Source organism: Conger conger, chromosome 4 (genome assembly GCF_963514075.1).
Source record: "Conger conger chromosome 4, fConCon1.1, whole genome shotgun sequence".
Taxonomy (NCBI): domain Eukaryota; kingdom Metazoa; phylum Chordata; class Actinopteri; order Anguilliformes; family Congridae; genus Conger; species Conger conger.
The window spans coordinates 61,096,075-61,119,390 of NC_083763.1; the positions used below are offsets into that span (position 1 = coordinate 61,096,075).

The 23,316-nt window shown below is 40.9% G+C and overlaps 1 protein-coding gene across 1 annotated transcript in view; it reads left to right on the forward strand.

The window, feature by feature from the left end:
* The window catches only part of zfhx4 (zinc finger homeobox 4), a 79,991-nt gene that overhangs the window by 40,679 nt on the left and 15,996 nt on the right, over positions 1-23,316 (forward strand). The window contains exon 5 of the mRNA XM_061240002.1: positions 20,994-21,110. Within this exon, the coding sequence (XP_061095986.1) occupies positions 20,994-21,110 (117 nt within the window). The remainder of the gene's footprint in view (positions 1-20,993; positions 21,111-23,316) is intronic.

A 23,316-nucleotide genomic window follows, 5' to 3' on the forward strand; every position in this document is an offset into this window, starting at 1 on the left:
CACCGTCATTTTACTTTCCACAGCTTTATTGGCTCGTATGCTCTCAGCAGAAATTAAATGGCATTTTAGGAAATTGAATTTACAAAAATGCCAGCATATATTACATTACGTGTAAATGAATGCCTTGCCATTTGAAATTTTAGCCAATTATTGTGTTTTATTTTGGATCCTGGCCTGATGTCATCCACATAATCTGAATCTATTAAAGCACTCTGATATCAAAGAGTCAGTTTCTGTGTGTATCAGACAAGTAGCGCACACAGTTGGTTTGATTATTTTGTTAAATTGAACCATTTTATTTCCCAAGCAAGCGTATGATAAACAAAAAGCTCTTTCTTATTAAAAAAGCATTTTTTTTAAAGCAGAACATTTCTGTGAGGAAATACTATATTTGATGCTTTTTATTCACATAAAGATGCACTCAGACACGCATGGTTCAGCACAGTTTCAAACATTCCGTTTCAACCGTCAGAGCAAGCCCTGGATCCACAACAATGCCTTTGTGTGTAAATGTGTTTTTAAAAAAAATACATTTTATCCATACATTTATTTATTTATTTTTTAATACATTTTCTTCATTAGCCCATGTGTGGAATGAGACCCATTTCTTTCTGGCCTGTAGCTCAGCTGTAGATTGCCTGATGGACTAGCCCATGCATAAAGGCTTTTTGCATCCTTTGGTTCATCATCCATTTTTCAGGGCCTCACAAAAAGGAGATGGGATCTCATGGAGGTAATTATTTCTGCGACCATCCCTGACATGCAGCCTCCCCCCACACGTATTAAAAACTGGGAGGGAAAGTAGCCCTTTGTCTGAGTCGGGCTTAAACAAAAGCTTGTCTGACTTTGGAGATGAACAACACTTTAAATGCTGCTGCCAGTTACATTTAAAGCTGAAAGAACGCTGCACGGCTGTCCTGAGCCTTTGTTTCTCCTGAGTGATAATGCTCCAGGAGGTTTCTCTACCATAGCCAAATTACCAAGACTGCAGTGATAGCCATTTACATAGCAGCTGTAGGCCAACAGCAGACCCTAATGGACACTGAGCACACGTCTTTGTGCAGGCACACATCAGAGCCCTGTAAACATGTTTGCTTTTCTTAACCTTCTCCAGTGTGAATAGAAGTATTATATATTATATATACTGCATATACTGTACATATAATATATAGCATATAGCATAGCATACTATGCTATGCTATATGCTATATATATATATATATATATCATGGCATATAATGTGTTTGCAGTGTGCTTGTCATGGTTTGCCTTATTTTGTACTGGTTTGGCTTGGAAAGGGACTTTATAACTCGGTATATAATGCTAACACATGAGTTTATTCAATATTTCATCAATTCAGCCATTTTTAATTTATATCCTCGTTACAAACAACAATAGAAGTTAAATTGTGTGTCTTGTTTAGCAATGTTACTATTGATATACAGTAATACACCTGGATTAGTGATGTAATAAATAGATTACTGCCCTTTAGATGTATTTTATATGAGGAGAGATTAGCAATTATAATGCTGTCTTCTCATGAACATCTTTCTGGCGAGCTTTTCCGGTGTTTGCATCCATAATTCATGGCCAGTACATGAAATAAAAAAGGTAGACCTTTTAATAGTAATGTTCAAGACGGCTCAGTATTATGTTCCACAGTGTTTGAGGGCACATTTTTTAACTTGAAACAGGAAGGCAGTCAAGGGTGAGATTTGATATATATTCTAATCGCTCCTGTCATTTGGTTAGCCAAGGGTGATGTGCTAATGTATAGGCAGCCATTTTCTTTGAGTCCTCAGACAAAGCAGCAGATACACATGACTGCCAACCACTTCACTCTTTAATTATGAGAACTGTTTGAACGTGCCACAGGAGCGCGGCACTATTGGATTTTGGTTTCTTGTGTGTGCCATTGTCTTACCTGGAGGCAGTTTGCAGTGAACTGAGTAATCGTGTCTCCCCTACAGGAGTGCAGCTGAACAGATCTTTCAGATATCGTCATGTGCTGGCTCCCATTTTGGTAACGCAAGTCCAAAAACAAACGGAGCGTGTGTAGCGTCTTAGCCTTTGTGCGTGAGACCATGCCGCGGTACCCATTTGGGTCTGAAACTAAGAGAGCTTGCGGCCAATCGGTGAGGTTTGACTGGAGTATCAAGGTCGGAAGCCCTCTTTGTTATTGGTGGGGGTGGGATCATATGATTCAGCCGGTACAGTTGACTGGACCATTTCATCCACAGCTCCATGAAATCAGGTTATTAGGACCTGAATTTGATCTCCCATGCATAATGATTATTTTCTTGTGGGGTCCTAAAAGCTGTGAGGACCTTTGCCGTTTCTTTTAATGTACTTCCTGCTGAGCCCTGCTTCAAAACATGAAACGCATTCGCCAAACCTCCAGGCCCAATCCAGTTCTCTCCCGACAAACACTGAAAGTTGGAATCGGATGAATATAATACATGTCATATGAATATATGTTTATTACAGGGTTAAATTACTAAAAAGACATCAAGGAGACAATACATCTCAAATCATTTTTATATCATAAAGGCCACATATTTGTATGTGTAATTATTTTATCACCAAGTACCAATTTAACCAAATACACAAAACCAATTTTTTGGACAGCAAGAGCTTGAGATTCCATCATTCTAAATTATTCATCCTAACTGTATTATAATTACTTTGTGGGTTCTGTGTATAAAAATTCCCCCTTTTTAGAAAGCGGTCAGTTTGCCTTAAACTGTTTTCAAAATGCTATGTTATAGGAGTATGACACACACGGTTTTTTTTCCAACAAGATCCCTTTTGAAAAGAGTAATACAAAAGTTAAATTGTTACCTTATGTTTTCATAGACTGTTTGTGCCCACTGACAGTTATAATTTGCAGAGATTGCAATGATTACCCACATTAACATACCTGACTGGAGCCATTATATGTATTTACAATACAAAGCCTTACTCTGGTTTCTTGGCCATTTTCTTTGCATACTAATGTGTATTAATTTTGTCAATGATTTCATTTTTTTTTTTTTTTGCCAGAGTCTTTCTGATCGGCAGGTAGCACTTTTGGAGAGCAGTCAATTTGAAAGTTGATAGCTTTTCACCGCAATGCAGCTGCTCTGTGGTTGCCTATGTTTTCTTTTGTTAAAATGCCCTTTGTTTCTACACTTTGTAGTTAAACGCTACATCTATGCACAGTTCAAGAAGAGAAAAAAAAAAATAATGGAACTTGTTCGACAGGAAACTAAAACATTATTTTCTGGGAATAGGTTTTAGCATTGGCAGATGTTTTCTTTATTCATAAATTATATAATATATTTCTCAGTATTTATTGCGTTTTTTGTTTTGTTTTTCTTTTTCATTCAATTGGATCAGAAAGAACAGATTGCAGTGCAGCTTGCAGATTGCATGGTGACACTAGTGACACAAACCACAGCAGATAGTACAATGGTTTGTGTCATGCAGCATTAAATTAGACAATACATTGTTAAAGCCGGGAGGAGACAAAAAAAAGAAAAAGAGCAGGACGTAGATTCTTGGTAACCTAGCAATTAACTGATTGCCTTAAGCAGCGGCGTACCAGATCACTGTTAATGTGAATCCACGGCCATACAAATAAACAGTGATGGGTTCCTCTGCGCGGGTAAACAGATACTCTCCTGCCCGCTCTCGGGCGACGCGGTGGGCACGAGGAGGCCCGGCCGTTCGACACCCTTGTCATTAACTATCATCTCTGCGAAAGGCCCGTGCGGAATCCCATCACTCCTGATTAGGGAGAGGGCCGCTGATCCGCCTCGCATTCAGGTGTCAGACAAAAGTTAGTGACCCCATCTTGTGGCGCTCGCCTCGCTGGCTGTAATTAGTCCTGACTCCCGCCATCACACCACAGAGGACACATCCTGCCCCCGCTCCGGCTCCCCCCCCCCCCCTTTCTTCCCTTTCATCTCTCCTGACCTTGCCTTCTCCCTGCATTCATTGGCTGCGGTGCCGGCGTGGGCGGACGTCAGCTTTATTTATTTATTTTTGCATCTGTATATGGTATACGTGTTTATTTATTATTTATTTTGTTTCATTTCTATTTTTTTTTTTACTTCAAGCCTGCAAGTGAATGAATTTAAATATGGTTTTGCGGCGCTAAGGTGTACGGAAGGTTTTCCCTCAATCCCCGGTCGTTTCCGGGTCCAGTTCAGCCCGGTGTTGAATAGACTGCCGTTTTGAAAAACCATATATGAAAAGCGATTCTTCTCTTTCACCACTGATCTCTGTCCACCTTTCTTTTTTCTCTGTGTTTTCCCCCTCCCCACACCTCATCCATCAGAACCAAGTATGGAATTGATAGCTGGTATTGATTATCCGTAGCATTGCCTAATCTTCTCTAACCATAGGAAGCTTTGCAGCTTTAGCCAGTGTCAGGAACGGGGTAGTAATAATGCAGCTGGGAATTTGAACTTAATACTGTGGTCATGTCCTCTTAGCTGATGTGCTCTAAGGGACGCTGTGCTAAGGGGAGAAAGCAGCCTATTACGCACCATTCTCCGTGTGATGGAGGAGTTTCCTGCTACCTGCTGTTTCTGTATTTAACCTACCTAATCACACAAACCTCAATCTAAATTCAAAGCCACATTAATGGCTCAGCACTACATAAACACCACTGGACCTGGCTTAAAATATTTAACAAAGCAAAAGAGAGTACCTACCTGTACAAAATAAAACCAAATATTTCTTGTCTTTTATTGTATTTTATATATTTTTTTACATCTGGTTGCTCCACTGATGAGTAACTGCCTCTAATAGGGAGCCATTATGCAGGCAGATTGTTAAGTTGACTTGGAAATGTGCTTGTAGCTATTGCTGCATTTGAACTCTGTTAATGTATGTAAATTAAAAGAAGTCGGTCCTTGGGATTCTTCCTGTTTTAAATAAAAGCAGAATCTGATCAAGGCAATCTGCAGCCGGAGTGTTATCACAGAGCCAGGGAGCCCGGGCTGATGAGTCCTACCCCATAGCTGCTGGAGAGAATATTTTATCTCCCCTCTCCATCATGGAGCGCTGCATTAAATAAGGATGATTCATCAAGCACAAGGGCCGCTATTTTATGAAATTTGTCTCTCAGGGGCGAGTGTATTTTTCAAATTCAGAGGACGGCGAGGCTCGCTGGGAACGCATTCCGAGCCGTAATCATGCCGCATTTTCATTTCTTTCATTTGCGATTGATTGTGTGCATGTGTTCACGAGTGTGGTGTGTTTGTGTGCGTGTGTGTGTGTGTGTGTGTGTGCGTGCAGGTGTGTCCAGGAGCATGCACTTGGACTTGTAGGTAAGGGAAGAGTCAAGAAAAAACATTAACAACACAGTACAATGGGCTGTAGAGAATTAATATTATTTCTGTTATAAATTAAGCATGTCACACACAGAATCATTTGAGACTCGTAAGAGGGCAACTGTGTATGCTAAGTATGGTCTTTAGTAAAAAGGGCCACATATTAGTGCTTCATAGTGTATGTGGTGTTGATAAAATACAAAGGAATTAGCATTTTGTATGGGCTGAGAAAGATTTCACATTCATTGAAACAGTGGTGTGCTGATTAAGGGCTAATTTATGTCTTTGAAAACGCTGGGATCCACTTCAGATCCCGTAATTATAACCAGAGGCACCTAAAACAAAGGTCTCGTTTAAGAGTCAAGTATTCTGTTTAAAAATAAGCACAGTAAAATAAAAGAGATATATGGAAGTGCTCATCTGCGATGCTCTGCCTACATGTAACTGCATCCTTCTGTGGACTTGACCTTTCCTCTAATGGCAGAATGCTGCTTTCATTGAAGCCATGTTTTCCTCCGTATCTGACAGAGGATGAAGGAGATGGTTTCTATGCAAGGTAGCCACTTAAACAAATCAGAATATCCTGAATTGGCATTCATCTTTTGTAGATCCTGGTTAAAAAAGACGACATTAATTGATATAAAAATTTTTTTTAAAACTCTACATGTTTTCAATGAGGCAGGAATAGCGGTTAGATTCGTTATATACGTATATCAAATTGAACAAATGTAGCCCTGTGAAAGTGATGTGTCAAAATGTAATTTCCAATCTCCCCATGCCTTGCTCAGTCCATGCTTTTCTCCGTTCTGTGCTGTCCAGTCACATGCCGAGCTCTTGATAACATTATCACATGCCAGTCACACCAATTCTCACTGCTGCTTCTCTTGTCATTTTTTTCCACCAGCAATTCATTCTTTCATGACCTCGTCTCAGGCGGAAAGAAATGCTGGAGGTTTATCAGTGTGCTACACTTCCAGGAATTACGGTGTAGCAGTTTGTATATGCATGCAATGTATGTGTGTGTGTGTGTATGTGTCTGCTTGTGTGTGTGTGTGTGCGTGTGTGCATGTGTGTGTGTCACACAGTCCTAATGTATGAAACACACACACAGACCAAATGTATGAAATACTCACTTTGCGATTGTCAGTCTAGTGGTTGAAAAAGATGGTTTAAAATCTTCAGTGGTGGATAATTCAGATTTGGTGACTGCGCAAGCTTGTTTGACAGCTCTCTTTTTATGGCTCTTTGAGGATCATTGTAATCCTTCTGTGGTTTGGATAAGTTAGACGCTTACTTTTACTTGGACTGAAAATTTCTTTACAACATGAAATCATGGTATAGTGGTGCAGTGAGGGCGAATGCAGCTCTTGAGATATGGCCAGGCCGTTCCCCCGCCCACTCTGAAAAGGCTATTAAGGCATTGTCTTTAACATGTCAGACTGTGGCACCAGAGAGGGGAAATATTCAATCTGAAAGGCAAGGAGACTGGAAGTGGTGCAATTAGGATTTCCAGCGCATGGTGACATTCCTCAGTGACTGTGGGTGTCAGGTCGCTCTGGGGCCAGGAGTGGCAGGGGTGACATTCGCCCGGGCTGGGTGGAAGCACGGCTCTGTTTGATAAAAGAAAACAGACAGTTTACGTAGACCCCCACGAGTTAACGGCAAGTGAGACATTCCTGTGGGTCAAGTGCTGCATTTGCATTTTGATGGGATGTTATCAAGTAATTAATGCACCAGTCAGAATTTATTACCTCAGGAGTGAATTGAAAGGTTCATTACAAAATCGGTTTCACTCCGAGATAGGCATTTCTTCTGGGGTTCTTTTTTGACATGTTGTTCTTAGCACTTTCTGCCTGTGGCAGCGATGGTGGAGGGCCAGTGAGGTGAAATTCATTGCTTAATAAGGGCATTCACTTTGAGTATTCTTGCGATAATAAATGTATACATCAGGGCTGCACTGCCTTGTCAGTTTAATTGCTTCTTGTGCTCCTTAACAAGCCAATCTTAATCAGTCTGGGCCATGTTATGAATAATTTAGGGATCAGAAGGCTTCATGCTTAATAAAATGTACCAGATTATAAAACTTGGAGTGCATTGTTTATAGAAAGCATACAGACCACTCAAAGTTCTTCATTAGTGGAAAGAGAGGGGAAGCAAGTCGTTGGTTATTCACGTGCTGTGTTTTGAGCAGGAGCAGCTGTGTGCACTGTGTGCCTCAGCCCTCTCCACTCTTCTGAAGGCCTTGACTCGGTCACTCTGTCCCTTTGAGGCTAGGGAGAGAATAATGGGAAATTTAAGCATGCTATGAGATTAAAGCCACGAATCAATGTCGTGTGAGAAATCATCATTTCAACAAAACAGTCTTTCATCTTCCCCCCCCCCCCTCCATAATGCTAACAGGGTTTCGTGTCACAACATCTGTGTTGCTTTTATCACATTGTAATAACTGTGGAAATGGGAATGTGCCTGGCCTGTTTCCTCTATCATCGTCAATTTATGCTTCTTCTATCTCCTGGACTGGGTTCTTCATTAGGACAATTATTTATTTTCACAGCTTTAAGGAATGGAGGCACACAGGGCCTGCATAGTGTCCACTCTCTTTCCAGGCTTTGATCAGTATAAAACGCAGTATGGCCTTTGACCTTCACCATCCACCTGTTATATGACAGATTAAACTGTGATGAAAAAGACTGGGGGAATGACTGTATCATTTCCGATATTTAATTAGACATTTTTTCATATACTACCCGTTGTTTTGGAAATCAGTATCTGCCATTTCCCCCCAAATCCAGGTGTTTGAAGGAGAACTTGAATTATCGATGACACACAGGTTCACCAACTTCCCCCACTTATTTAAGCCGCAGAGTCATTTACCCACAATGCCCCGCTGACACATCCGTCGCCCAGCCTGAGGAAATGTTGTTTCAGGGAAACAAAGCTTTGCACGCACGGAGGTAACGCTCGCACGGATGTGTTTGCGTAGGTCGTGACGTGGGTGTTCTCGCAGCCACGCTACGGACGGGCGGCCGGGGGGGGCGCCGTTCCCCCCCCGTCTGCTCTGCTGTCTCCCAGAACTGCATAAACAGCAGCAAACAACAGCACGCCCGGGCCCATCCACACCCCGCAGATGGACTGTCCCCATTCTTTGTTCTTGTTCAGGTTAATAGGAATTGAGGAGATGGGCAGAGGAAAAGCAGTGCAATTTTCTGCTATTTAAGCTTGGCGAAATGGCACTCTTCAGGAAGCAGTGGAAAGTATGAAAGTGTAATAGCCATTTTAAAAGTAGGAGTCTATAGAGATGCTTGAGGGATTCTAAGATTTAGGCATGCATCGAATTGGGAATGAGATAATCAGCGTTGTGAAATTGAAACCTGTCTGCTGCCCGCTGCTGCTCACCCTCTTACAGATCAGTGATTTGTAACACTCATCTTCTTCAAGCAGGGCAGCCTTCAAGATTATCCACAACTGTCAATAGTAATTGCCAAAGTATTTTATTACCTACACAAAAATCAAAGGAATTTTATAACCAGCAGTTATCAAGTTTCAGTACAGTGGTAGAAAAATAAGGCAATTTTATTTGGAATATAATCGTGTTTGGCTTGCTTTAATGTTTTCAAGGCATTTTCTTATGTGCACATCTACAACACTGGTTGTGTTTAAGCCAGAAGGAAGAAGACACAATGTTCTGCTGTCAGAGAACAAAAAGGAAAAAAAGAGAAAAGAATGAACATTTCACAATGCTGATAGGCTGATGCAAACTGATGTTTGCTTAATTGCCACAAAAATGATGGCAGAGTTAATTACATGTAAAAATGAGATGTCTGTATTAGACAGGGCAGCATACGGCATATCTCCCCTGTAGCCATATAAATGCAGGGACCGAGAATGGCTCCTTTTGAAGTAGGTTGAGTTTTATTATTTTAATTGTTATTGGTATTACTGTTATTTTATTTTTGTTGTTGTTGTTTCTTTTTTATGGCATTATTTATTTATTTATTTATTTATTCTTGTTGTTAAATCCCCCCCCCCCCCCCCAACCTTTTATGTGAAGGCTTGTTTCTGCTACTAATCATAACCGAGAACAATATCTCATTTTAATGCTTTATTTTATTATCTTTTTTTAATCATGCTGCACAGAGCAGAAAATTAAAAAAGATATTTTACAGTCCAGGTCAGAGCTGTCAGTTTTAGTACAGCTGTATTGCCTATTCCATACAGAGAGGCTTAACATCTTAATCAGAATAATGGTGGCAGTGCCTGACATTGTATACACTATTAGATTAAGAGGGGTTATTGGTTGTTGAGAAACTGCCCGGTTACATTTGTAAAGGGAAGCTGCTACCCTGCCGACACTCTCCTTGCACTGTGAGCAACTGGTAAGTGAGCAGCCGCTACATTATTCACTCGTGCTACCTGATCGAAACTTGGCTCAATAGCACTAAACCAGCAACCGCTTGAAAGATTTGTCTTACAAAACCTTGAAAACTGCTCTGAACATCCATACATTGATTTTTGTTGCGGGGGAATCTCCCGGGCTTTGGTGTAAAGGCAGGCTCCGCACGTAGGTGAAGAGGGCTTCCCTCCTCGTGGAAGAGGGGAATCGGGGGGGATTTCCGTTAATAGCCTGGCCGAAAGAATTAGTTGCGTGCGGGGGCCAACGGGGCCCGGTCACCTCCCCAGGCACGCGTCTGCTCCTGCATTCCACCCCACAATGCACCTCCCCTCCCCAAGGTGTGGCAGTCACGGAGTCACTTAAATGACGTCACCTGAAATGCAAGTTTGCATACATTTAAAAGGTTAAACATGGTTGTGCCATGAATTGTTCATTTACTAGATTGGTGTTCTATTAATTAGAGAATCGATGATGAACAGTAAAGCTAGGATTGATAAGATTACATGGACATATTTTGACTTTTGTGAAGACAATCAAAAATGGATCTACTCTTCCTGTTTTAAAATGGTGAAGTCACTGCTAGAGAGTGATGTTATATCACTGGTCAAATAAAATTAGCTTGATTTTGCAATTGTGTTCTAAGTTGTATAAGAGCTTACTGAAGCCCTATATTATGAATCTTTAAGGCTGTGGTGTATGATGGTATTACGTTTCCGAGTCCTAAAACAGACAAATTCAGTTGTAGAATGTTTATGCATAAGCACGCCAATGATACTAATGAGTCTATGTTTAGCCACATTCATATGCAGATATAATTGGATATATTAAGTGAGTTGTTCCAGAAGCAGGACCCTTTTAACAGAGAAAATGAAGGCATGCTGTCTGAAACTATAATATTAACAATGTCTAATTTGTTGACACTTCACTTTCAGTGAATTTTCATTTAATTTTTTTCTGTATCTAACATAACACAAGCACAAGCATTTATAAACTTCCTTAACTGCTTATGACATCCAACTTCAGACATACAGTAAGTACAGGTAATAAGATCTGACTGCTGGCTGCTGTAAGTTGAGGTGCAAATTAATGAGCATTTGCAACAAACCTTCAAATGTTATGTTGGCCAAATTGCGATACACTTGAAGTAAAGTGTTATCAACATTTTAAGAGATTATTAAAGCTCGGAGAAAATGTGAACAATAATCATATCGGCACTTATATTTCAGCATCAAGGCAGATTCATGTAAAGAGTTTTCATTTCAGACATCTGAGCAAATCTGTGACTGCCCCCCCCCCCCCCCCCCTCACGTCTTTGATGTGATAAGGAAGTGTTGAATCAAAGCTATGCCTAATTACACATCTTGGGACTGCCTGGTTTAAAGTCATTGTTCTTATTGTTAAGACACAGACGCAGAAGTGAGGGGTCTCTCCGTGGAGCAGGCGGGCTGGCAGCTGCCAGTGCGTGCCACCTGCTGTATTTCACTGCATTAGCATAATCATCTCTTTTCTAAATGGAAATAATGGTGTCATGCACCTTTGTGTAATTGCTACTGTCATAATATATGCCAGATTATTCTGTTGTGTGATTAGATGCTCGGAGAAGGGCTTCAGCGTCAAATTTACACACAAGTGCCTTTGATCTCGGGCCTAGAAATGGACCGGAGCAAGGACATTACTCATTCTGTCGTTTCGGAGGCCCACAATGATCCTAATGCGATTGTTAGGAATGCAAATTAAAAAAGGATTGGGTGGCGTCACTTGTAAATCAAACGACGTCGATCCATTTCTGCAGATAATGTGTGCTCCGAGAAGTGTTTTTATTGCCATTTCCATATTTACTGTACATGCGAATACACATAATGCATTTAATCGCGTATGCATTTATGCATTTATTTTTACGCGCGCACCGATTATGAAAATAACCGGAGTGCTTTGAAACAGAGCCCGTCCGTCTTCATCCCTCCGGTTTCACGAAGTCGCCGCGCATTAATGCCATGTTTGGTCCTGAAATATTTACTGTGTTAAAAAGACCTGGATCTATAAAAACAGCCAGGGAGAGGGAATGGAGAGGAAGAGAGAGTACAGACCCCCACTGCACTAATGTTTTACATAATTAGACCACTTGCGTGGTCCTGGCAGGGGCTGCTTGGCGGATAAATGAATAGGTAATGATTGGAGTGGCCAGGGGCGGTGTGGCCTGAGTGGAGCAGACAGTGGCGGGCAGCATGGCGGATCTCGCCGAGTGGCAGCCGCCCAGGCCTCTGTCAGGGGGGAGAGGCCCTAATTGCGCTGGGGCACGGGAAGAGGAGGCCGGTGAGGCCTAATGCGTCTCAACGTGATCAGCCTGCTGACATCTCCCCACTGCAGCCAACTGCATATTTTGCAAGAGAGGCAAAAAATTATACATTCACTCGAATTTTTCTCTTCTCCCCCTCCAATACAACCCCTCCCTGTGTATGGACTAGCAATCCTCATTTTGATTCCTAGATGTCAATTAGATTGCGGTCAGAGATCACAGTTTGCCTTGGTTCTCTTATAGCCATCTTTGGCTGATTGATTTTGGCGTGTGTGTGCCTAACGGGTGCCATAGTGCATATGCACATTTTTACTTTGACACCCCAGCTCCTCGACAACGTTGCCGGTCCGCCCGCCCACCCAGCTCTTAAGGCGGATGATAAATTCTGAACAGTCGCCCCTAATCGTTGTGAGCAGGAGGAAAACACACGGCCTTTTTAAAGCATCTGTGTCTTAAGCTGTCATTGATTAAATGTTAACTGATATACTCCAGTTGGCAATCTTGTTAGAGCTTCCAGTAGCCAAGATAGACAGTTTAGGGTCCCAGCTGATCAATATCGCAGATAAAGATTTCATCCATCAATGAGCTCTAAAAACAAAAGGTGTCTACTACCTGATTAGGTCAGTGGGGAGATCAGTCCCCTATGTATTGCCGACACAGCGCTCAAGTTTAAAGTCGATTGGCTACAGACACAGCACATGTAATTACAGACCCCAACCAGTTCCGCAGATAACATGCCTTTGACTTACCTCAGGAAAAAGGTTAATCTCCTCGGGTCCGGTCATTGAGTTGGGAGCCTAATTTATATATTTATTTGTTGGGTTCTTCCTCTAAGCCAGCCTGCAGCTGAAGGCTTTGAGCAATGGTGTCCGCGGAGTGTGAATGAGAACCCGGTGCATACCAATGCCAGTGCAAATGACCAAATCGATGCGTAAACAGCCACTGCTGTTTAAGCGTATCAATAAATGTTCCTTTATTTTCTCCTGAATGGATAAGTGTCGCAGTTAAAAGTCCAATGGATCTCTTAATTGAAAGTTAATTTTAAATCAATGAGGAGAGTCATTTAAATATCGATCTCCTTTTTCTACTCAAATTGTTAACATTTACCCCCTTCCTGTTTTACCCCTTTTTGTAACAACTTTGTTTAAAATGTGATCAATAGTCCACACAGGGCATTGTATAAAACATTGACAGTTGCTGACAAAATGCCTAGCAGCAGTGTCATTGTCTCTAATGTCACCGAGGAACAAACTACATGCATGTATTTCATGGGATACTTTGTCACTATTTTGATATCGAGAAATATATGTACACAACTTCTTAATTATTTACTTCTGATAAATTGCGTATTTATATTTTCCTGTATGTTTGATGAGCAATAACTAACATTGCAAGCAGGAATTAAATGACTGCCATCACTATTTAATATAATATTTAGCTTTGATCACAGTGCATTTGTTTAACACAAATATTTAAATCATAAAGAAACATTTTTATTTATTTATTGGATTGCATCCATATCCAACTCCTGTCTGATAACATATTTCTGTAGGTGTGGCTTCATGGCTACCCCAATTTATTACTGAGAGAAATGCTTTGTACTGGATGGGATAGTGTGATGTTTCTAATTGTGTGTTCATGCAGACAACTGGCACATGATTCTGTTCTCTGGACTCTTCCTGTCAGAATAATCATATTAATAAAAAGCATATGTCTGCTGGCACTGCTTTGTCAGGGTCTGTTAGCAGATATTGCGGCCCATATGACATTGTTTATAAGTAATGAAACAGTCATTTTTGCATGTTTTTATGAAGTTGGGGGAAGACGGACATACTGAGGATCCTCCCTCTGCACACGCTATCTGTATCCTCTCTTTGACTTGCTACAGGTCTCAGCTGAAAACATTTTGTGATTTTTAGGGTAGAATCAGAGCTAAGAAAGTGCTTGCGGCTTGTGAATTTGCGAAAATTGTATTGGACCAAAAACTAAACCAGATTGAAGTCAAACACATCATTTGTACGAGTAATACTAGTACTATTTAGAGGGGGAAGAAGAAATATTTTCTACAGACGACTTGGGTAAGAATGAAGTAAAACTACGGTCTTGCCTTACTGGGTGTGAAATTCTTCACAGAAATGTTATCAAGGAGGAGGGCAGTAAAAGTGATTTATTTTTCATCAAGTATTCCCACCCCTTCCAAAAAAAAGTTGAGTATTTACACTGTGGACATTTCTTGTAGGGCGGAAGCCTTTGTTTTTGTTCTCCTCCATATGATGTCACCCAAGTTTGGGCTATGGAAACCTAAGCTCTGTTATTATAATGGTACAGTTGACAGAAAAGTGGAAATATTATTGCAATCATATTTATTTTTCAAATGACTATTAGATTTTTTTCAGCCTGTTAATCATTCCAGGATTAAAGTGGCTTAGCATTGTGTTCTAAATGAGACATCCCTGCTGTAGAAAATGTCAGCAGGTCACAGTATGTGACAAATACCTGCAGATGCTGCCCTTTCCTCTATGCCAACAGGTATTTCAAAGGCTCCTTTTATGCTGCATAAATGTCCTCACACTGGAACCATTGTATTCTGTTTTCCGCTTTCATTTGATTTAGTTTGTATATTTTTAGCATGAACGCCGCAATGGTAAGAAGAAAGAAATAAGAAATTGGACTGTAAAAACATTACAATGGTGAGATTCGCTCTGTTCAGCTTCATGTGCATATGGCTTTCACGTGTGAGACCTCTGCTTCCAGAAGAGGCCTTGAGATGTGACAGATAGATCTTATTTGTCTGATAGAGTTGACCAGGGAAATGGAGCTACAGCTGGTTACTTCATTAGGTCCTCTCATTGATTGAACCCCGCTGAAGTGATGCAGCAGCCTCCTCCGATAACTGCTGGTAATAGAACAAAATGAATTCTTATCACAGAGATTGGAAAGGCCATTAACCCTGGCCTCCAGTGCTTTTTAGAAGTCACAGACAGGAAGCTGAGCAGTGAATGGGAAAACTGTTTTCTGTCTAAGCACAGGTCATGTTGGAGGATGTGTGTGAAATTTCCACCCCTTTTGGCTTCTGTGCAGATGAGACGCTTACTTGGGCAGATGTTTATAATCAGCCGGATAAATATTGGGCGGTGAATAATAATAAAAGAATGGACAGGAATCTGTTTAAATTATTTTCAAATATGGAGTAAATCCTGCTTTGGTGCCTGCTGACTATGTCATTTTAGTTTGAATGCCCTGGGTGATTAGAATTGCTCAAGATGCAAGATGGAAGTCATGCAAGAGGCAGGTGTCTTGTGGTTTTGACTAAGGGGGCTTTGAAAAAGCATTCTTCAAAGTATTACATTTGTTGTTAGGAGTCTTTAAATGGAAATACGCTCTTATGCCTATGGTTTAAAAAAAAGTTAAAACAGTGAATTTTCTGTTTGTGAAGCAGAAACGAAAGCTTTAATCCTCATGTTTATTTATATTGAAAAGGTCTGAGTGCATACATTATACATTAAGGCTATGAAACAATAAAGGCAGTTGAAAGAACGTCAAAAATAAAGGGGGTTGGGGGGGGGGGGTGAATATACTAAGTGGCTATGTGCCCTAATGCTGATGCAAGCATTTTACTTGGAAGTTTTGTGTGTTTGTTTTGTTTCGTAACAGTAACAGCTCATGTGACATCCCCAGCACTGGCAGTGTGTGTATGAACGGCTCGGTTGTCGAATGAATAAGGGCCTCGGTGCCAAACTGTGTGCTGCCTGTCGTCTGCGTTCCTCAGACCAGATGCAGGCCGGCAGAGATATTTTCATAACCATGTGTAGGCTGGACTGGTTATTTCACCGCTCAGTTTTACGCTAAAAATGTCCTCATAAACGTTTGCAGTCTAATTTCAAATACAGTTGCTGAGCTGAGTGGAATTTTCTTTTTCTGTAACTCCCTTCATATGGTTCCAAAACAATGTTTAAAAAAATGCTGTTTGTCGTGATTCCTCTTCAAAGGTTGCCCAAGGTAGTAGTTATTCAGTCATTTGCTCAGATGTGCCTCAACATGAAAAGGAAGTGCTCTTGTTACATACAATTGGTATAACATTTAACATTTTTATTGAAAATGTGAAGTAAGCATGTGGCACCAACATATTCATATAGGCATGTCAAGGGATCGCTGTGCTGTTGTGGGTGCTTTATACAGTACACATACAGACATATGGTGTGTGTCCATGTCTGTGTGTATTTCTTCTCTTTAACTGTAAACATTACACAAGTTGTATCCTCACACATGTTCTTCAGAGACACTTTGCTTTGCTTTTTTATTCATAACCAGGAGACAAAATTCTGTGAATTGCTGTAAATGAAACATAAAATCTGTAGCTTTGTAAAAGCACAGCACATTTACACCAAGGCCAATGATATGGCTCTGTTGTATTTACAGGAAGTGAGTATGTTGCTACTGGAGTCCTGGAGTGCGGAGTGCATTTTCACTTTGTACATTAAAGCGAGCGGTATATTCATCTGCTTTTAATGGTGGAGGTATTATTGTCAGGGTAAGACAAGGCATTATTATCGGTTTGTATGATATATTAATGTAGCGCTGAATGGAAACCTCCTCACCTGATTGGAAAGTCTCGTAACAGTGCTGCTTTGTTCAGAGAAATCACTGCTGCTGTTGAAATGAACCATTAACTGAAGAAAGCTTGGGGAACTCTTGTCTTTTATCAGTGCTTCATTGTTGGGAACGTGTGTCTTTCCATGGGTTTTACCCTTATTATGGAAAAAAACAAAGGGAGACTCGCAGGATTTCATGTGAGAAGAATGTGTGGTACAGAGCTATCCCAGAATGGCCATTATTCATGGGTTAGCATTTCTACTAGCTGCAGTGTTTTGAAAAGCAGGGTGTTTGTTGAAATATCACATAAAAAAAATGTACATCCAACCATCCTTCACAAAGGCTTTAGTCTTGGAATTAGGATTTGAAAATATTAGTGAGGCCCTTGGAACATTTTAACTAATAATCCTCCCTACTTAGAGCTGTGTAATATAGGTTAATGCTAAGGTACTTGGACATCTCCACAGCGATCCCTGCTGAAAATGAATATGTAGAATAGGCTTGTGTGTGGCTGGTTTAGTGTCTGCCGCTCCCAGGCTTAGCAGTATTGGGAATGGGGCCTGCTTCTTTGGGTTGATGTTTAGTATTTTAGACATGGTACATTAACGGCATCTGGTTAAGATCTAAATGCTTGTTAAATACGCAGAAATTTGGAAAAAGAGGGACGGCGAAAAATGGCTGGGGGGGTGGGGTAGCGGGGTGGAGGCTCAACAAGTCAGTAAAGGTTATTATCCTGAAAGTATTACAACTGGCCCTTAACTAAGTAGAGCACAGGATAAGGTTTCAAAGATTCTTTAAAATCAGACAGCAAAATTAGAAACACGAGGGTATGCAGTCCTGCATCAGAGGGAAAATCAGCTCCTGGGTTCCCCTGGTAACCTGAGAATCAGATATGTGGAAGAAACTGATGTATTTCTCACCTTCGCTGTTTGAGGCTTGCTAGTTTTGTCATACCACGTAAGTTATTATTATTTGTAGTTGCGGTAGTCATTGTTGGAGTAGGAAGGCTTGTAGTAGCTGTATTATTAACAGTATTAATTGATTCCTTTGTTTGGATATTAGATTTTTGCAGATTTGTCAGAGGTTTCATATTGATTGCTGTCAATCCTGTATTGAAAAAAAAGTTGGATGAAAACACTTTTCCGGGTTAATGAACCACACTGATGTTTTACAGAAGAAATTAGCAATGAATTTTGAATGCATACAATTGTTTCTTTGCCGATATTTCTCCACCATAAGATAGAATGGGTCAGTCTTTTACTGGGTGGATAATGACCCGCTCAAGCCATTATTGTACCCATGGGGAACATGCTAGCCCACCCTTTAGGTCAGGCATTAACCGTCACGAAAGGACAGGCCCAGCTTTTTAATGAAAAGGAAGTGTGTGATTTTCATCCTCCCTGCAGAACTGTGCATGTCTTTTCCATACACAGATCCTTAAAGCATAAAAAAATGATATCTCTGTTTGAAAAAGGTGCTGCTAAATCTATCAAAGCAGGGTTTTTCTAGTTGTTCTTGTACTTTTTTAGTTGTCTTGTGTCCTGTTTGTATTAATTTTAGCCCTGGGTGTGTTTGGCTGTGTGATTCAGACCTCTGCAGTGTTCTTTTATGTAACCCAGGGGGTAATTGGCCTTAAACAGCTTTCACCTTCCCCAGTCAAAATGGCAGCCCTGCTCTGCTCTAACGCTATGACTGTCTCACATCAAAGGCGGGTCGGACCGGTTAGGGAACATCACTCGAGAAGGGTCAGTCTGACCTCCCGGGAGTATTTGTTTGTGGTTTGGTTGGGGTTTGGTTGCTGTTAGCGATTACGTTGATGGGTAAAGTCTCTGCTGCACTCTTTCCCTCCACTTGCTGACATGCAGGCTTTTCTTTGCATTCAGATTACTCAAACTGTTAGCAGGGTCACGCCGAGGGCAGACTCTGTGATGATGTATAGGAAAGCATGTCTGGGAATCTCTCTCTCTTCAAGCACATACCGGGAAAGCTGCAGAACACCCTACCAAAAAAAAAAAAACCTGTCTGATGAGACCCAGATGATAGCTGCTCTTTTTACTACCTTCATAATTTGCCTTTTGCTTTTGCTTGACACACCATAGTTTATTAATGCATTCCACGATAGCCTTAAACATTTTCTGCCCCCTGGAGGTAAAGACACTCAGTAGTACTTTGACACTTCATTTCCCAGCCGAGGGGAATGGGTCAGTAAATCCAGCCGAAGGAACGGCGTTGGCGATTCCAGAAGATGAGAGAGAAAGAAGAAAAAAGGAAGGGGCGAAAGGGGGGTGGGGGGGTTAAGCAGGGGTGTTGCCGTGGGCGGTTCTGTACCCCCCTTGGGTGTAACGCAGCAGACGTTGTGTGTGTGTGTGTGTGTGTGTGTGTGTGCATGTGTGTGTGTGCATGCGTGTGTGCGTGCGTGTGTGTGTGTGTGCGTGCGTGTGCGCGTGTGTGTGCATGCGTGTGTGTGCGTGCGCGCGCATGCGCCCGCGCCATTGACCTGGCCCGGTCTGGTCCTGCTCACAGGGTCCTGGTGTCCCCAGCCCTGCATCCCAGCCTCCGTCACAAGTGCTGCTCATCTGCCTACTGCTTACAGGAGCTCTGGCTCTCTTCTCCCCTGCCTCACAATCAGGAGTGACACGGCCTACAAGTCAACACCCCTCCTCTTACCACAGCATTTTCTGCTTTTCCCCCCCTGGTTTTTGGTTGAGATTCGGCAGGGATGGGGGAGAGTGAGAGAGTGAGAGAGTGAGAGAGTGAGAGACTGAGAGACTGAGAGACTGAGAGACTGAGAGACTGAGAGACTGAGAGACTGAGAGACTGAGAGACTGAGAGACTGAGAGGGGGAGAGACATGTAGAGGAAGAGACAAAGCCATTTTCTTCTAAGACTATGTTGTGATCATGACCTTGCTGTTTATGCTGTTTATATAGCTATCTGATATTGCAGAAGAAAGAAGGCAGGAGACATACTTCCTTTTCAAACAAGCAGTTCAATTTGTGCTGCTTGCTTGTCTTTGTGTGAACAAGAATGCTATACCAGTGTGCAGTAAAAGCTACTGCCTCCCCAGTGCTAACACACATGCATGCACACACACACACACACACACGCACGCACACACGCACACATTTTACCTTTGTTGCGGGAGGAATTAGAATATACTGATGCTGCAGAAGCGCCAAAATTGCAATTTTTGCACACAGCTGCTGGCAGTGACAGGGGATATTTCATCCCGTTGTCAGAATATTATTAATAAAACATCAGGACTAGAGTGCAGCACAATTTTTCCTTTCAATCACTCCCAGCATCTGCCATGAAAATTTCATGCTGTATATAATTTCCACTTAATGTGTTGCACTTAAAATGTCGGCGCCAGCTCGGTGTGCGGAATTTGAAAGGGTTAATTATATCACGTTCCTGGGAGCAGGGCCACTGCTTACCAAACAATGACTTGAGTGATTGTATGCAAATGGCTCTCTGACCTTTTTGCCACCTCGTGGTCAATTTATATGGTTATTAAGGCTTTATAAAATTGATGAGCACAGCGCTTTGAATGCCATTTTCTCCGCATCCCCTAATTTATTTAATTCCTTCCTAAAAATTATATACATACATTATATATACTGTGTGTATGTGTATAATATATATATATATATATATATATATATATATATATATATATATATATCTGTACAAACATACATGCACATATATATGTATTTTTGCAGTGCAATGGGAGCAGCATGGGGAGCAGTAGGAGCTGTGAGCCTGGTTATCTGGCATTACTCAGACTGCTAAAAATTCATTAAAATGTGACATCAGCGCAGTGAGAGACAAATGATCACAGGATGAAAGGGAACACTGGGCCTTTCAGGGATTAGTGCGGCACAGCCCCGACCTAGCAGCTAACAGCATAAACAGATTAATCCACTCGCAGCATAGCTAAGATACACAGAATTATTAAACAAGGGCTGAGCCACCACAAAGATTTCCATGTAATCTGTCTGGTGCTAACAATCTGGAGAGGTGTGTGTGTGATGTATCTGCCGGAAGAAGCTTCGCTTTCACCATCACGGAGAGCACCCCATATAGAGCAAAAGTTTTAACCCTCTCCCTTCCCCCCTGTCCAAAGGTGTCCTCCAATACGCAGGTGTAATCAGTGTCATAGAAACAGTCGCTCGTTATTCTCCAAGACATGAATAAAGATAAAATGTGTAGTGAGAGCCTGCCACATTTTTTGTCTTTATTTTTTTAAGAAACATGCATTTTGGTACTGTATGTCCACTTGACCATTGAGTGCACAGAGCAGCTGGACTTGTGAATTGTCCATTTTAGTCCGAGTGAATCAGAGTGCAGTGTGGGTAACGGCATCTCCCCCATGTGATCATTTACAGAAGAAGCGGCAGAGGACGCCGAGGGACCCCCTAGAACTGCAACTCTGGCTGCAGCGGACGACAGAGACCTAAGCCAGAGAGATAGCAGAGAAGGGAAGAAGGCTGAGAAAGAATCCAGTAAGACAGTCGAATTTCCCCCTGCAGTCTCCTGCTCTTTCATCTTAAAGCTGTCTGGCCATTCTTGTTAATAATGGCTGCATGTGTGTATTGCATGCGAATACTGTCAGTAGCCTCCCATTGACCCAATTTTAATCATAACCGTCTGACAGCATAGATGCGGATAAGTTGAAGAATATTACAGAATGACCAGTGAGATTATTTTTTAATCAAATCAGTTTGCGTGCTTGTAATTTTTAAGCGCCTTTCATTAATCTTTGCCGTACTTGTGATTCCACTGATGACATATTAATTTTGCGTAAGCGTAGGATTAGATACCACTCGTGTATATATTTTTTTCTAATATAGCACTGCACCCTTGTAACCCTTAAATTGGTTTTTCTTCATTCTTTTTTCCATCTTCTACTCTTAAGACCTTAGGCAGCTATCCCTTCGGAACACATTCTTCTCAATTTATTAAAACCAAGAATCTGCATATATTTGTAAGTGGTAACACATTAACAATGGCAACAATTTATAAAAAAAATAGAACCATGGAAAGCTTAGAAAACAACCCTTGAGCTAGCATCTGCTTCAGATACCTCAGGCTTTGTTGTATTTGATTTGGCAAATAGGAATTCATACAGTACACGCTTTTTTATGTATGAGATGGAAATCTATGGCCAAAATGAATATTACATTGGATCTTTTTAGTGCATGCTATACCTAGCTACATAATGTTGGGTTCAGTGAAGCAGAAGAAATGCTGAAACAGGTTGGAGCCTATTAGTTTAGGTAGTCATCTATCTTTTAACCATATATCCATGACAGGACTGTCTGAAGAAGCCACTAGTCAATGCATTTGCACTTCGTATTACATGAAGCATCATTTAACATCGAGCAGGGGTAAAAATCTTGCTTGGAGTGAAACCATTTTTTCTCTTATGAACATTAAATATATTCATGTAATATAGTACATTTTACCTTTAATGCATGAGGGGACCATTTAAGTATGAATACTGTACACAAATATGGGGACTATATTGGGTTTTGTTTTGGATGGTATAAATGACTTGAATATCTGCAAGGTTTATGCATGTCTTGTAAGGGACACACAAAGAGGCCTCTGGTTTGCTCTTTGCAGTGAAATGTAGGATTTGTTTCTCCTTCTCAGAACTAAATTCCTAATGAGGGTGACAAAGGAAGAAGACAGTGCTGTGAAGTGAAAAGATTATACTGTGAGAAGTTTGAGCTGTGTTTAGCTGTTATTTTATGCAGGTCATTTACAAAGCAAGAGCTTAAAATGGAGACTGTTTTTTCTTAAAATTCTGGCACTTCCTAGCTCATTTACATTGTCATTTTAATCTAGTGTCACTTTAGATTACTTATAATCCAAATTACATTTTCCATGCAAATGTATTAATCTGGATGAACTCCAGATTACTTTGTGCTCCATAGAGAAGTTACATGTCACTGCAGTAGCTTAGGGGAACACTTTTTAATAACACTGTAAACACAAGCATAGATGAAAATTAACTGTCATTATTGCGAAGAAAATTACCATCAGACTTGACTTAAATTAGCAGGGAAATTAGCCATTGTTCATAAAACCTAATTTTACGTTTTAATTTCTTGTATAATTTAAATAATACAGATAAGTGAAATGAAATGTAATGCATGTGGACTAGATCAAATATTAAATATTTTAAATTAAAGTGCCTCTTTGAAGCATTGTTTGCATGTGTCTACAAATTTAGTAGATTAGAAATTAGCCTTAGTCAACTTCTGACTTTTTTATAAACATTCCATTAAAAAATTTAAAGTATTAGCATATTTAATTATGGGCCTACAGCCATGAAATCTGTTTTGAGGTTAATGAATGCATACTGTACACTCCTAATGAGTTTGCCAAATATAGCATATCAAAAGTAACAGTTAAGTACAGTGTTTGACATGATATATTGTATCTAAGCCTTTGGAACTCTCCGAACCTTCATGGAGTTTAGAGTTCAAAATGTGACGTTGAAATGTTATCAGTTGAACTGCAGGACACACTAATGCGTAACCTAAAGCAGCATCCCTGTAAATCACCAAAGATACAGGAAGCCTTCCAGGCCAAGGGCTTATTTATGTCTCTGTAACCTTAGCCATACTGTGAAGACCAGAGTCCACTAAATTGAATAGTAAATTCAACCTGCCTTCACCAAGCAATTCCTTTTTAATTGAT